We start from the raw sequence: 13855 nt of genomic DNA, 5'->3' as shown, positions 1-13855 counted from the left end.
ATGTCCCCTTGGATCCCATGCCTCCTCACTTTCTCAATAAGCCTTGCATGGGGCACCTTATCAAATGCCTTGCTGAAGTCCATATTTACTACATCTACTGCTCTTCCTTCATCAATGTGTTTAGTCACATCCTCAAAAAATTCAATCAGTCTCGTAAGGCATGATCTGCCTTTGACAAAGCCATGCTGACTATTCTTAATCATATTATACCTCTCCAAATGTTCATAAATCCTGCCTCTCAGGATCTTCTCCATCAACTTACCAACCACTGAGGCTAGACTCACTGGATTTTGCAAGCCCAGGCAAGTCGTGGGGGTTGCAGATAGTGTGACATGAACCCAAGATCCCGGTTGAAGCCGTCCTCTTGTGTGCGGAACTTGGCTATTAGTTTCTGCTCAGCGACTGCGTTGTCGTGTGTCGTGAAGGCCGCCTTGGAGAACGCTTACCCTAAGATCAGAGGCCAAATGCCCCTAACCGCTGAAGTGTTCCCCAACAGGAAGAGAACACTCTTGCCTGGTGATTGTCGAGCGGTGTTCATTCATCTGTTGTCGTAGCGTCTGCATGGACTCCCCAATGTACCATGCCTCGGAACATCCTTTCCTGCAGCGTATCAGGTAGACAACGTTGGCCGAGTTGCAAGAGTATGTACCATGTACCTGGTGGGTGGTGTTCTCACGTGAGATGATGGCATCCGTGTTGATGATCCGGCACGTCTTGCAGAGGTTGCTGTGGCAGGGTTGTGTGGTGCCGTGGTCACTGTTCTCCTGAAGGCTGGGTAGTTTGCTGCGGACAATGGTCTGTTTGAGGTTGTGCGCTTGTTCGAAGGCAAGAAGTGGGGATGTGGGGATGGCCTTGGTGAGATGTTCGTCTTCATCAATGACATGTTGAAGGCTCCGGACAAGATGTCGTAGCTTCTCCGCTCCGGGGAATATACTGGACGACGGAGGGTACTCTGTCCACCATGTCCCGTGTTTGTCTTCTGAGGAGGTTCGTGTGGTTTTTCGCTGTGGTGCGTCGGAACTGTCGATCGATGAGTCGAGCATACTCTTGCAACTCGGCCAACGTTGTCTACCTGATACGCTGCAGGAAAGGATGTCCCGAGGCATGGTACATTGGGGAGACCATGCAGACGCTACGACAACAGATGAATGAACACCGCTTGATAATCACCAGGCAAGAGTGTTCTCTTCCTGTTGGGGAACACCTCAGCGGTCATGGGCATTCGGCTTCTGATCTTCAGGTAAGCGTTCTCCAAGGCGGCCTTCACGACACACGACAGCGCAGAGTCGCTGAGCAGAAACTGATATGATGTGGAGATGTCGGCGTTGGACTGGGGTAAACACAGTAAGGAGTCTAACAACATCAGGTTAAAGTCCAGCAGGTTTATTTGGTAGCAAATGCCATTAGCTTTCGGAGCCCTGCTCCTTCATCAGATGGAGAGGATATCTGCTCCACCTGCTCTGCAGGTGAGGACAGGAGTTGTGTCTGCCACACTCTGCACAAACCCCTGTCTCAGCAACCTCTTCAATCAGCCCAGCCTCACCACTCTGATTGGTCAGCTGGAGCCAGGGGGCGGGGACTGCAGGTGCGGCCGCACGCTGCCTGCCGGGAGCTGTAGTTCCCAAGACCGCACTGCGCAGCCGCAAGAACGCGGCCGGAACTACAACTCCCAGAGGACGCGGCGCTGGCTGGGCATGCGCAGTGCCAGACTCCCTTGTCTCAGGTTTCTGAGGGTTGCATCAGCTGTTGGAGGTAAAAGTTTCAATTGTTGAGATTGTGATGCAGCAAGAGTGGCATTGACAGCCAGAACTCTGTGATAGGGGCAGGATTGACAGCCAGAACTCTGTGATAGGGGCAGGATTGTCAGTGAGAACTCAGTGATAGGGGCTGGATTGACAGCCAGAACTCTGTGATAGGGGCAGGATTGTCAGTGAGAACTCAGTGATAGGGGCAGGATTGTCAGTGAGAACTCAGTGATAGGGGCTGGATTGACAGCCAGAACTCTGTGATAGGGGCAGGATTGTCAGTGAGAACTCAGTGATAGGGGCAGGATTGTCAGTGAGAACTCAGTGATAGGGGCAGGATTGTCAGTGAGAACTCAGTGATAGGGGCAGGATTGTCAGTGAGAACTCAGTGATAGGGGCTGGATTGACAGCCAGAACTCTGTGACAGTGACTGGGTTGACAGGCATTTTATTCATATGTTAGGAACAAAAGAGTTGTCAGGGAAAAAGTCGGACCTCTCAGGGACAGAGGGGAATTATGCTTAGAACCCAAGGGAATAGGGGAGATCCTAAATGAATACTTTGCATTGGTATTCACAAAGGAGAGGGACTTGTTGACTGGGAGTGTCACAGAGGGAAGTGTTGACCCGTTAGAGAGAATTTCCATTACAAGGGAGAAAGTGTTAGGTTTTTTAGGTAACATTAAAACTGACAAATCCCCAGCGCCTGATGGCATCTATCCTAGACTGGTCAGGGAGACAAGAGATGTAATTGCTGGGCCTCTGACGGAAATCTTTGTCTCTTCATTGGACACAGGTGAGGTCCCTGAGGATTGGAGGATAGCGAATGTGGTACCGTTATTTAAGAAGGGTAGCAGGGATAACCCAGGTAATTATAGGCCAGTGAGCTTGAAGTCCGTGGTAGGGAAGTTGTTGGAGAGGATTCTTAGAGACAGGATGTATGCGCATTTAGAACGGAACAATCTCATTAGTGACAGACAGCATGGTTTTGTAAGAGGGAGGTTGTGCCTTACAAATTTGGTGGAGTTTTTTGAGGAAGTGACAAAAACGCTTGACGAAGGAAGGGCCATGGATGTCGTCTATATGGATTTCAGTAAGGCATTTGACAAAGTCCCTCATGGCAGGTTGGTTAAGAAGGTTAAGGCTCATGGGATACAAGGAGAGGTGGCTAGATGGGTAAAAAACTGGCTTGGCCACAGGAGACAGAGGGTAGCAGTCGAAGGGTCTTTTTCCGGCTGGAGGTCTGTGACCAGTGGTGTTCCGCAGGGCTCTGTACTGGGACCTCTGCTATTTGTGATATATATAAATGATTTGGAAGAAGGTGTAACTGGTGTTATCAGCAAGTTTGCGGATGACACGAAAATGGCTGGACTTGCGGATAGCGATGAACATTGTCGGACAATACAGCAGGATATAGATAGGCTGGAAAATTGGGCGGAGAAATGGCAGATGGAATTTAATCCAGATAAATGCGAAGTGATGCATTTTGGAAGAACTAATGTAGGGGGGAGTTATACAATAAATGGCAGAGCCATCAAGAGTATAGAAACACAGAGGGACCTAGGTGTGCAAGTCCACAAATCCTTGAAGGTGGCAGCACAGGTGGAGAAGGTGGTGAAGAAGGCATATGGTATGCTTGCCTTTATAGGACGGGGTATAGAGTATAAAAGCCAGAGTCTGATGTTGCAGCTGTATAGAATGCTGGTTAGGCCACATTTGGAGTACTGCGTCCAGTTCTGGTCGCCGCACTACCAGAAGGACGTGGAGGCTTTAGAGAGAGTGCAGAGAAGGTTTACCAGGATGTTGCCTGGTATGGAGGGTCTTAGCTATGAGGAGAGATTGGGTAAACTGGGCTTATTCTTCCTGGAAAGACGGAGAATGAGGGGAGACCTAATAGAAGTGTACAAGATTATGAAGGGTATAGATAGGGTGAACAGTGGGAAGCTTCTTCCCAGGTCGGAGGTGACGATCACGAGGGGTCACAGGCTCAAGGTGAGAGGGGCGAGGTATAACTCAGATATCAGAGGGACGTTTTTTACACAGAGAGTGGTGGGGGCCTGGAATGCGCTGCCATCATTTAAGACTTACCTGGATAGTCACATGAGCAGCCTGGGAATGGAGGGATACAAACGAATGGTCTAGTTGGACCAATGAGTGGCACAGGCTTGGAGGGCCGAAGGGCCTGTTTCCTGTGCTGTACTGTTCTTTGTTCTTTGTTGTTTGACAGCCAGAACTCTGTGATATTGGCTGGATTGTCAGCCAGAACTCTGTGATGGTGGCTGCATGATCTGTAGTGGCTGCAATCATTATGTTTGTAAAGTCATTGCAGGGGGGAAAAGTTTTTAAATTTAGAGGCAACTTTTTAAGAAGTTTTCTTATTTGTTGCAGAGTTTGGCAGATGAAGTGAATGAGCAAGTCTGCCTGCTGCCACACCTCTCTCATGGCTCTGGAGGCAGCTTCGGAAGCAGCTCAGGGCTGCGAGCCGGGCAAGTGGAGCCAGCTGATCCGCAGCCGAGAGCAGGAGAGCCGGGCTGCGGCCATGGACAGCGCGGCTGGCATGATTCACCGCTGCCTGGAGCAGCACTCTGGCCGGGAGGGTGAGCGAGTGCAGCCTGCCCAACTCCACAAGCTGCTGCTGCTGCTGCTGCGGCTCTCACTGAGCTGTCCCTTCGCTGATGTCCGGGGGAAGAGCAGACACATTTTGCAGACTGTGCTGGTGAGTGAGTGAAAACTACAATCCCCTCTCTCTGAATCTCCAAACACACTGTTCACCAAGGTTCCTGTCTCTCTCAGGGCCACAAATCAGGGAGGTTTATATAGAGTTTTTGTAACACAAGCAAGATGCTTGAGCTGTAATGGCAATTTTTAATCTGCTGATTAAAGTTAGAAGGACATCTGGTTTTCTAGATTAAAGGGTTACACCCATCTCTCTGCCAGGGTGTTTACAAAGTGCCCTGCGCTTCTGTCACTTCCTTTCAGAATTCAGAAGAATATTGGGTGATTACCAGGCTTTGATCTGTTAAACTCTTGGATGTAAAGTTATCTCATGTCCATGTGTAACTAAGGAAGGAAAAGCTAACATCATATTGCAACTCAGACTTACATCCAATGCAGCAGATCAGATGTTAGTGATGACACTGCCCCTGTCCAATCAAAACAGCTGGGAACTGTCAGGGATCAGTGTTGGGACCGCAATTGTTTACAATTTACATAGATGATTTGGAATTGAGGACCAAGTGTGGTGTGCCCAAGTTTGAAGATGACACTGAGATGAGTTGCAGAGCAAAGTGTGCAGAAGACGCTGAAAGTCTGCAAAGGGATATAGATAGTCTAAGTGAGTGGGCGAGGGTCTGGCAGATGGAGTACAATGTTGGTAAATGTCAGGTCATCCATTTTGGTAGGAATAACAGCAAAATGGACTATTATTTAAATGGTAAAAAATTGCAGCATGATGCTGTGCCAAAGGACCTGGGTGTCCTTGGGCATGAATCACAAAACATTGGTTTGCAGGTAATTAAGAAGGCAAATGGAATTTTGCCCTTCATTGCTAGAGGGATAGAGTTTAAAAACAGCGAGGTTATGTTGCAGCTGTATAAGATGCTGGTGAGGTCACACCTGGAGTACTGTGTACAGTTTTGGTCTCCTTACTTGAGAAAGGATATACTGGCACTGGAGGGGGTGCAGAAGGGATTCGCTAGGTTGATTCTGGAGTTGAGAGGGTTGGCTTATGAGGAGAGACTGAGTAGACTGGGGCTATACTCATTGGAATTCAGAAGAATGAGGGGAGATCTTATAGAAACATATAAGATTATGAAGGGAATAGAGAAGAAAGGAGCGGGTGAAACTAGGACTAGAGGACATGGCCTCAAAATAAGGGGGAGCAGATTTAGGACTGAGTTGAGGAGGAACTTCTTCACCCAAAGGGTTGTGAATCTGTGGAATTCCCTGCCCAGTGAAGCAGTTGAGGCTACCTCATTGAATGTTTTTAAGGCAAGGATAGAATACATTTTTGAACAGTAAAGGAATTAAGGGTAATGGTGAGCGGGCAGGTAAGTGGAGCTGAGTCCATGAAAAGATCAGCCATGATCTTATTGAATGGCGGAGCAGGCTCGAGGGGCCAGATGGCCTACCCCTGTTCCTAGTTCTTATGTTCTAGGACAGATTTACAAGAAGTTAGCAAGTTCTTGCTTCTGGTTTCTCCCTTTTTTCTCGCTGTCTCTCTCTCTTTGCAGTTTGTTCTAGGAAATCACCAGTTGGGATGGAGAAGGAGTCTGCAGCAATGACCCCTCTGGTAACTAAAACAGGTTTGCAAAATGGTGGCACAGTGGTTAGCACTGCTGCTTCACAGTGCCAGGGACCCAGGTTTGATTCCTGGCTTGGGTCATTGTCTGTGCCGAGTTTGCACATTCTCCCCTTGTCTGCGAAGGTTTCCTCCGGGTTCTCCGGTTTCCTCTCATACTCTGAAAGACTTGCTGGTTAGGTGTATTGGCCATGCTAAATTCTCCCTCAGTGTACTCGAACAGGTGCCAAAGTGTGGCGACTAGGGGATTTTCACAATAACTTCACAGGTAAGCCTACCTGTGACACTAATGAATAAACTTAAAATGGCTCGTGGAGTGGGAAACTAGAAACAAATGCACTTCGTAGAATAGAATCCCTACAGTGCAGAAGGAAGCCATTCGGCCCATCGAGTCTGCACTGACCACGATCGCACCGAGCCCTTTCCCCGTATTTATCCTGCTAGTCCCCCGACACTATGTGGCAATTTAGCATGGCCAATCCACCTAACCCGCACATCTTTGGAGTGTGGGAGGAATGTGGAGCACCTGGAGGAAACCCACGCTGACACGGGGAGAACGTGCAAATTCCACACAGACAGTGACCCAAGCTGGGAATTGAACCCGGGTTCCTGGCACTGTGGGGAAGCCGTGCTAACCACTGTGCCACCATGCTGTCCCTAAGTTGTGGCACCAAAAATGTTCGGGTTGTCTTGGAATACAGTTCATCCATTCAGTTTCTGCTATACCAATGTGCCACCTCAGGTTTGTGCCCTTTAGTATCCTTGAAGCCATTTATCTGACTAAAGGAAAGCATTATCAACTGCATTTCCTTGTAGTGTTTTTAAAAAGGAAACTCTTCAAGTACACCACCATCACAACAACTTGGTGCTTTTAGTGTAATGGAACACCCTTAAGGCACACTCAGAAACACTATAAAGCAAAATTAGATGTCAGTCTATGTAAGAAGGTTTCTGGGCAGATGGCCACACACCTTTTGGGAGAGGTCAGCTTTATAGATTCTCAAAGGAAGCAAGAACTTTAGGGAGGGAATTTCAGAGCTCGAGACTTCGACAACTGAAGATATGGCCACCAATTTTTTTAAAATTTGATGTATTATTGTCACATGTATTAGTATACAGTGAAAAGTATTGTTTCTTGCGCACTATACAGACAAAGCATACCACTCATAGAGAAGGGTAGCGAGGGAGAGGGTTGGCCCACTCAAGGACAGGGGAGGGAATTTATGCATGGAGCCGGAGGAAATGGGTGAGGTATTAAATGAGTACTTTGCGTCAGCATTCACCCAAAGAGAAGGACTTGGTGGATGATGAGTCGGGGAAGGGTGTGTAGATGGGTTGGGTCACATTGAGATCAAAACGGAGTAGGTATTGGGGGTCTTGAGAAACATTAGGGTAGACAAGTCCCCAGGACCTGATGGGATATACCCCAGAATACTGAGAGAGGCAAAGGAGGAAATTGCTGGGGCCTTGAGAGAAATCTTTGTATCCTCACTGGCTACAGGAGAGCTCCCAGAGGATTGAAGAATAGCCAATGTTGTTCCTTTGTTTAAGAAGGGTAGCAAGGGAAATCCAGGTAATTACAGGCTGGTGAGTCTTACGTCAGTGGTAGGGAAATTATTGGAAAGGATTCTTCGAGACGGTTAGGCTGATTGGCCATGCTAAAATTGCCCATAGTGTCCTGAGATGCGTAGATTAGAAGGATTAGTGGGTAAATATGTAGGAATATGGGGGTATGGGTGGGATTGTGGTCGGTGCAGACTCAATGGGCCGAATGGCCTCTTTCTGTACTGTAGGGATTCTATGATTCTATGAGACAGGATTTATTCCCATTTGGAAATAAGTGGATGTATTCGCAAGAGGCAACATGGTTTTGTGAAGGGGAGGTCGTGTCTCGCTAATTTGATCACGTTTTTTGAGGAAGTGATGAAGGTGATTGATGAGGGTAGGCCAGTGGATGCTGTCTACATGGACTTCAGTAAGGCGTTTGACAAGGTCCCTCATGGTAGACTGGTACAGAAGGTGAAGTTGCATGGGATCAGAGGTGAGCTGGCAAGATGAATACAGAACTGGCTTGGTCATAGAAGTGGAGATGCCGGCGTTGGACTGGGATAAACACAGTAAGAAGTTTAACAACACCAGGTTAAAGTCCAACAGGTTTATTTGGTAGCAAAAGCCACACAAGCTTTCGGAGCTCTAAGCCCCTTCTTCAGGTGAGTGGGAATTCTGTTCACAAACAGAGCATATAAAGACACAAACTCAATTTACATGAATAATGGTTGGAATGCGAATACTTACAACGAATCAAGTCTTTAAGAAACAAAACAATGTGAGGGGAGAGAGCATCAAGACAGGCTAAAAAGATGTGTATTGTCTCCAGACAAGACAGCCAGTGAAACTCTGCAGGTCTAGGCAACTGTGGGGGTTACAAATAGTGTGACATGAACCCAATATCCCGGTTGAGGCCGTCCTCGTGCGTGCGGAACTTGGCTATCAGTTTCTGCTCAGCGACTCTGCGCTGTCGTGTGTCGCGAAGGCCGCCTTGGAGAACGCTTACCCGAATATCAGAGGCCGAATACCCGTGACCGCTGAAGTGCTCCCCAACAGGAAGAGAACAGTCTTGCCTGGTGATTGTCGAGCGGTGTTCATTCATCCGTTGTCGTAGCATCTGCATAGTTTCCCCAATGTACCATGCCTCGGGACATCCTTTCTTGCAGCGTATCAGGTAGACAACGTTGGCCGAATTGCAAGAGTATGTACCGTGTACCTGGTGGATGGTGTTCTCACGTGAGATGATGGCATCTATGTCGATGATGCGGCACGTCTTGCAGAGGTTGCTGTGGCAGGGTTGTGTGGTGTCATGGTCACTGTTCTCCTGAAGGCTGGGTAGTTTGCTGCGGACAATGGTCTGTTTGAGGTTGTGCGGTTGTTTGAAGGCAAGAAGTGGGGGTGTGGGGATGGCCTTGGCGAGATGTTCGTCTTCATCAATGACATGTTGAAGGCTCCGGAGGAGATGCCGTAGCTTCTCCGCTCCGGGGAAGTGCTGGACAACGAAGGGTACTCTGTCCACTGTGTCCCGTGTTTGTCTTCTGAGGAGGTCGGTGCGGTTTTTCGCTGTTGATCAATGAGTCGAGCGCCATATCCTGTTCTTATGAGGGCATCCTTCAGCACCTGGAGGTGTCTGTTGCGATCCTCCTCATCCGAGCAGATCCTGTGTATACGGAGGGCTTGTCCGTAGGGGATGGCTTCTTTAACGTGTTTAGGGTGGAAGCTTCCACCTGGAACTCGCTGCTGGGGGAGGTAGTGGAAGCAGATACGATAGTGACTTTTAAGGGATGTCTGGACAAATGCATGAATAGGATGGGAATAAAGGGATATGGTCCCTGGAAGGGTAGGGGGTTTTAGTTCAGTCGGGCAGCATGATCGGTGCATGCTTGGAGGGCCAAAGGGCCTGTTCCTGTGCTGTAATTTTCTTTCTTAGAAAGAAATCTTAGAAACCCTACAGCACAGAAAGAGGCTATTCGGCCCATCAAGTCTGCACCGACCACAATCCCACCCAGACCCTACCCCCATATCCCTACATATTTTACCCACTAATCCCTCTAACCTACACATCCCAGGACACGAAGGGCAATTTTAGCATGGCCAATCAACCTAACCCGCACATCTTTGGACTGTGGGAGGAAACCGGAGCACCCGGAGGAAACCCACGCAGACATGAGGAGAATGTGCAAACTCCACACAGACAGTGACCCGAGCCGGGAATCGAACACAGGTCCCTGGAGCTGTGAAGCAGCAGTGCTAACCACTGTGCTACCGTGCCGCCCCTTTGTTCTTTGAAAGGAGAGGATGGAGAATATAGTGTTACAGTTATAGCTAGGGTATAGAGAAAGGTCAGCTTAATACAAAATACGTCCATTCAACTGATGGCAGCAGGAAAGAAACTGTTCTTGAGTCGATGATCTCAGACTTTTGTATCCTTTTCCCGACAGAAAAGGATGGAAGAGAGAATGGCCGGGGTGTGTGGGGTCCTTGATTATGCTGGCTACTTTTCCGAGGCAGCGGGAAGTGTAGATGGAATCAATGGATGGGAGGCTGGTTTGCGTGATGGACTGGGCTTCATTCACAACCCTTTGTAGTTTCTTGTGGTCTCGGTCAGAGCAGGAGCCATACCAAGCTGTGACACAGCCAGAAATAATGCTTTCTATGGTGCATCTGATGAGAGTTGTAGCAGACATGCTGAATTTCCTTAGCCTCCTGAGAAAGTAGGGGCGATGGTGGGCTTTCTTAACTATAGCGTCAGGGTGGAGGGACAAAGACAGGTTGTTGGTGATTTGGACACTTAGAAACTTGAAGCCCTGAGCAATGAAAATCAGAGATTCCCCAGGGCCTTGAACTAGAGGAGCACAGAGATCTCTGAGTGTTCTGAGGGGTGAGACCATAGTGGGATTTGAAAACAGGGGTGAGAATTCCAATTTGCTCCCTTTCTCCCCTACCGCTGTGGAAATGATATTCAAAAGGCGATAACAGCATTTTATCTTATCCAAGTATTTATCTTTTATGTTGGTGTAATTAAGTATTGGCTGGGTAAAAAAAAAGTAAAATGCATCTCAGTCAGTTCAATTTTACCTTCAGTTAAGCTTAAGGTCACTAACTGCCAATGGAAGCTTGGGCTGATTTCATCCCATTGCCTCCTCTCCTTCCATCCACCTACACAGCACAGGGAAGGTTTGAGGCAAATCGTTAATGTCCCAGTGAGACTGGATGATCAGCCGTAGGAAGATAAATATCAATACTGTATCTTTCTGTGGTCATGCAGACATGAGTTAATTGAACTGAAGAATGATGCGGGTGTTATACAGCTTTAATTTAAACGCCTTCCAAGCATTCCAGTTTAATGAGACAAACAAGGACAATAATTGAAGTATTTCTTTTTTTAACACTTCTAGTACCAACTCAAACGTAAACAGTTGCAACTCTTTACTGAACTTTAACTCTAACTGAACATCAACTTTAACTAAACATCAACTTTAACTATTTAACTGAAAATAGATACTACCGAGTTTAGGAAAATCTTGGCCAAGAAATATCCTCGATGTAGAATCTACCTATCTTGTTCTCTGAAGCATCCTTCAGGGCACAGGTCTTCTTGCGATGGTTGGTCTCTTTGAGTTATTGCCGGCAAACAAAGACTCACATCTCTTTATCCATAATTCTCCACTCACTTCAGGAATATTCTCTGTCATCCAGCCAACTATGTTACCAGAAACCGATCACATGGCTCAAAGATCCAGAGAAATTACCTGCGAACAACGCCATTACGCTTAGTTCATTTGACATGTCCCATACATAGCAGCCATATGAATCAGAGATGCAATGTCTCGGATAATGTTAACAACTTCCCTTATCTGACCAACACAGGAAGCTTCAGATCACAGCTCCCAGACCAGAGTCTCTTTACAACCTGCATCTGGTTTTAATCTATAAATTGACCAAAAATCCCAGCATGCTTATCTCTCAGCCAGAATAGCCATTTTAAAGCCACTATTGCCATTATTGTTGTTGTAGCCATTCTTTCTCCGTCCGCATGGAGTATACAAGTATGGTTGCTTAGATTTTTAATGCTGACTTACCTCATACCTGAAGGAGAGTATCTTACAGCAAAGGAGCTATTCAAAGGAAGCTGCTGTTTGGGTTTTGTAATTTTGTAATCTGATCCGTTGTTTGTGGGATCGCTTAGCTCCGTCTATCAAGGTCACATTCAATCGAGTGTGGCATCAAGGAGCCGAGCAAAATTGGAATCAATGGGTACCAGGGGGCAAACTCTCTGCTGGTTGGAGTCATACCTGGTACATAGGAAGGTGTTGTGGGAGGTCATTCATCTCAGCTCCAAGACATCTCAGCAGGACTCCCTCAGGGTAGTGTCCTAGGCCCAACCATCTTCAGCTGCTTCATCAATGACCTTCCCTCCATCATAAGGTCAGAAGTGGGGATGTTCGCCAATGATTGCACAATGTTCACTATTCTCAACTCCTCAAATACTGAAGCAGTGCATGTTCAAGTGCAACAAGATCTGGATAATATCCAGGTTTGGGCTGACAGATGGCAAATAACATTCGCGCCACACAAATGCCAGGTAATGACCATTACCAATAAGAGACACTCTAACCACTGCCCCTTGACATTCAGTGGTGTTATCATCACTGAATCCCCCACTGTCAACATCCTTGGGGTTACCATTGACCAGAAACTCAACTGGACTTGCCACATAAACACAGTGGCTACAAGAGCAGGTCAGAGGCTAGGAATACTGCAGTGAGTAACTCACCTTCTGACTCCCCAAAGCCTGTCCATGACCTACAAGGCACAAGGCAGGAGCGTGATGGAATACTGCCCACTTGCCTGGATGACTGCAGCTCCAGGGACACTCAAGAAGCTTGACACCATCCAGGACAAAGCAGCCTGCTTGGTTGGCACCACATCTACAAACACCCACTCCCTCCACCTCCGACGCTCAGTAGCAGCAGTGTGTACTATCTACAAGATGCACTGCAGCAATTCACCAAAGATCCTTAGACAGCACCTTCCAAACCCATGACCACTTCCATCTAGAAGGACAAGGGCAGCAGATACATAGGAACACCACCACCTGCAAGTTCCCCTCCAAGCCACACAGCATCCTGACTTGGAAATATATCGCCGTTCCTTCGCAGTCGCTGGGTCAAAATCCTAGAACCTCATGGTTCTCATGACCCACAATGCCTCATGGCATTGTGGGTTAACTCATAGCACATGGACTGCAGTGATTCAAGAAGGCAGCTCATCACCACCTTCTCAAGGGCAACTAGGGATGGGCAATAAATGCTGTAAGAAGTCTCACAACACCAGGTTAAAGCTGGCCAGCCAGTGACACCCATGTCTCATGAGTGAATGAAAAAAAAATCTCTAGAGAGATGGTTTAGAATTTTATGTCACTGAGAATTGTGTCTTAGTTAACATTGTAATTAAACTGAATTATATAAATAGGTTTCCAAGGCATTTTGGTCATATAATTTCAACTGATTACCTTACTTTGGCTTCCAGGAAGTGAAGTGACTGGGTCTTGGCACCCATTAAATCAGTATGAAAATGAGCTGCTGGTGTGGTGAAGATGTTTTGTCAATTGAACATGAAGCCATTTCCTCATGCAATGGTTGATTGTTACTGTAAACACTGCTTGATGAAGAGAAGTATTTTTGGCGTATCCAGTTCATGGTCATTGATGTGAGATTGAAGGTCTTTTCACTATCTGCCTAGTGCAGAGCAGAAGGGGACATCTCCAATCTGGTGAATTTGTGCTGGGTGTCTATCGTGTGTGGTTAGTTATTATTAGTGGCTGCCTTAAGTCAGAAGTCCATGGACTGAAACTTCACTCCAGGTCTTGAATATATCATTTGGGCTGAGGTTTCAGTACAGAGTTATTTCAGTACGGAGGCTATGCTGCACTATCTGAAATGCTGTCAGTTCAGATGAGATGCTAAATCAAGGCCCTATCCATGTCCTGAAGTGGAATTGAATGATCCTTGAGTACTATTCAAAGAAGGATGATGGGGTTCTCTCAATGTTCTGGGAAATATTTATCCCTCAACCAATATCTTTAAAAGCAGGTATCTGGTCATTAATCTTTTGGCTGTTTATGGGACCTTGTGTCTGACAGCACCTTAATTAGTCACAGAATCTTAGTTAGGCCGCACTTGGAATATAGTGTTCAATTCTGGTCGCCACATTACCAGAAGGATGTGGAGGCTTTGGAGAGGGTACAGAAAAGATTTACCA

The 13855-nt window shown here is 47.1% G+C and overlaps 1 protein-coding gene across 1 annotated transcript in view; it reads left to right on the top strand.

Annotated features, from left to right (window-relative positions):
- Positions 1–1706: 1706 nt before the first annotated feature.
- LOC144509427 (sestrin-1-like) overlaps positions 1707–13855 on the top strand; it is an 82089-nt gene continuing 69940 nt past the window's right edge. The window contains exons 1-2 of the mRNA XM_078238297.1: positions 1707–1752; positions 4132–4459. Coding sequence (XP_078094423.1) covers positions 4151–4459 — 309 coding nt within the window. The 5' untranslated portion in view covers positions 1707–1752; positions 4132–4150. The remainder of the gene's footprint in view (positions 1753–4131; positions 4460–13855) is intronic.

Source organism: Mustelus asterias, chromosome 21 (genome assembly GCF_964213995.1).
Source record: "Mustelus asterias chromosome 21, sMusAst1.hap1.1, whole genome shotgun sequence".
Taxonomy (NCBI): domain Eukaryota; kingdom Metazoa; phylum Chordata; class Chondrichthyes; order Carcharhiniformes; family Triakidae; genus Mustelus; species Mustelus asterias.
The sequence above is the reverse complement of the archived record's forward strand: the minus strand, read 5'-3'. Positions and strand labels throughout refer to the sequence as shown.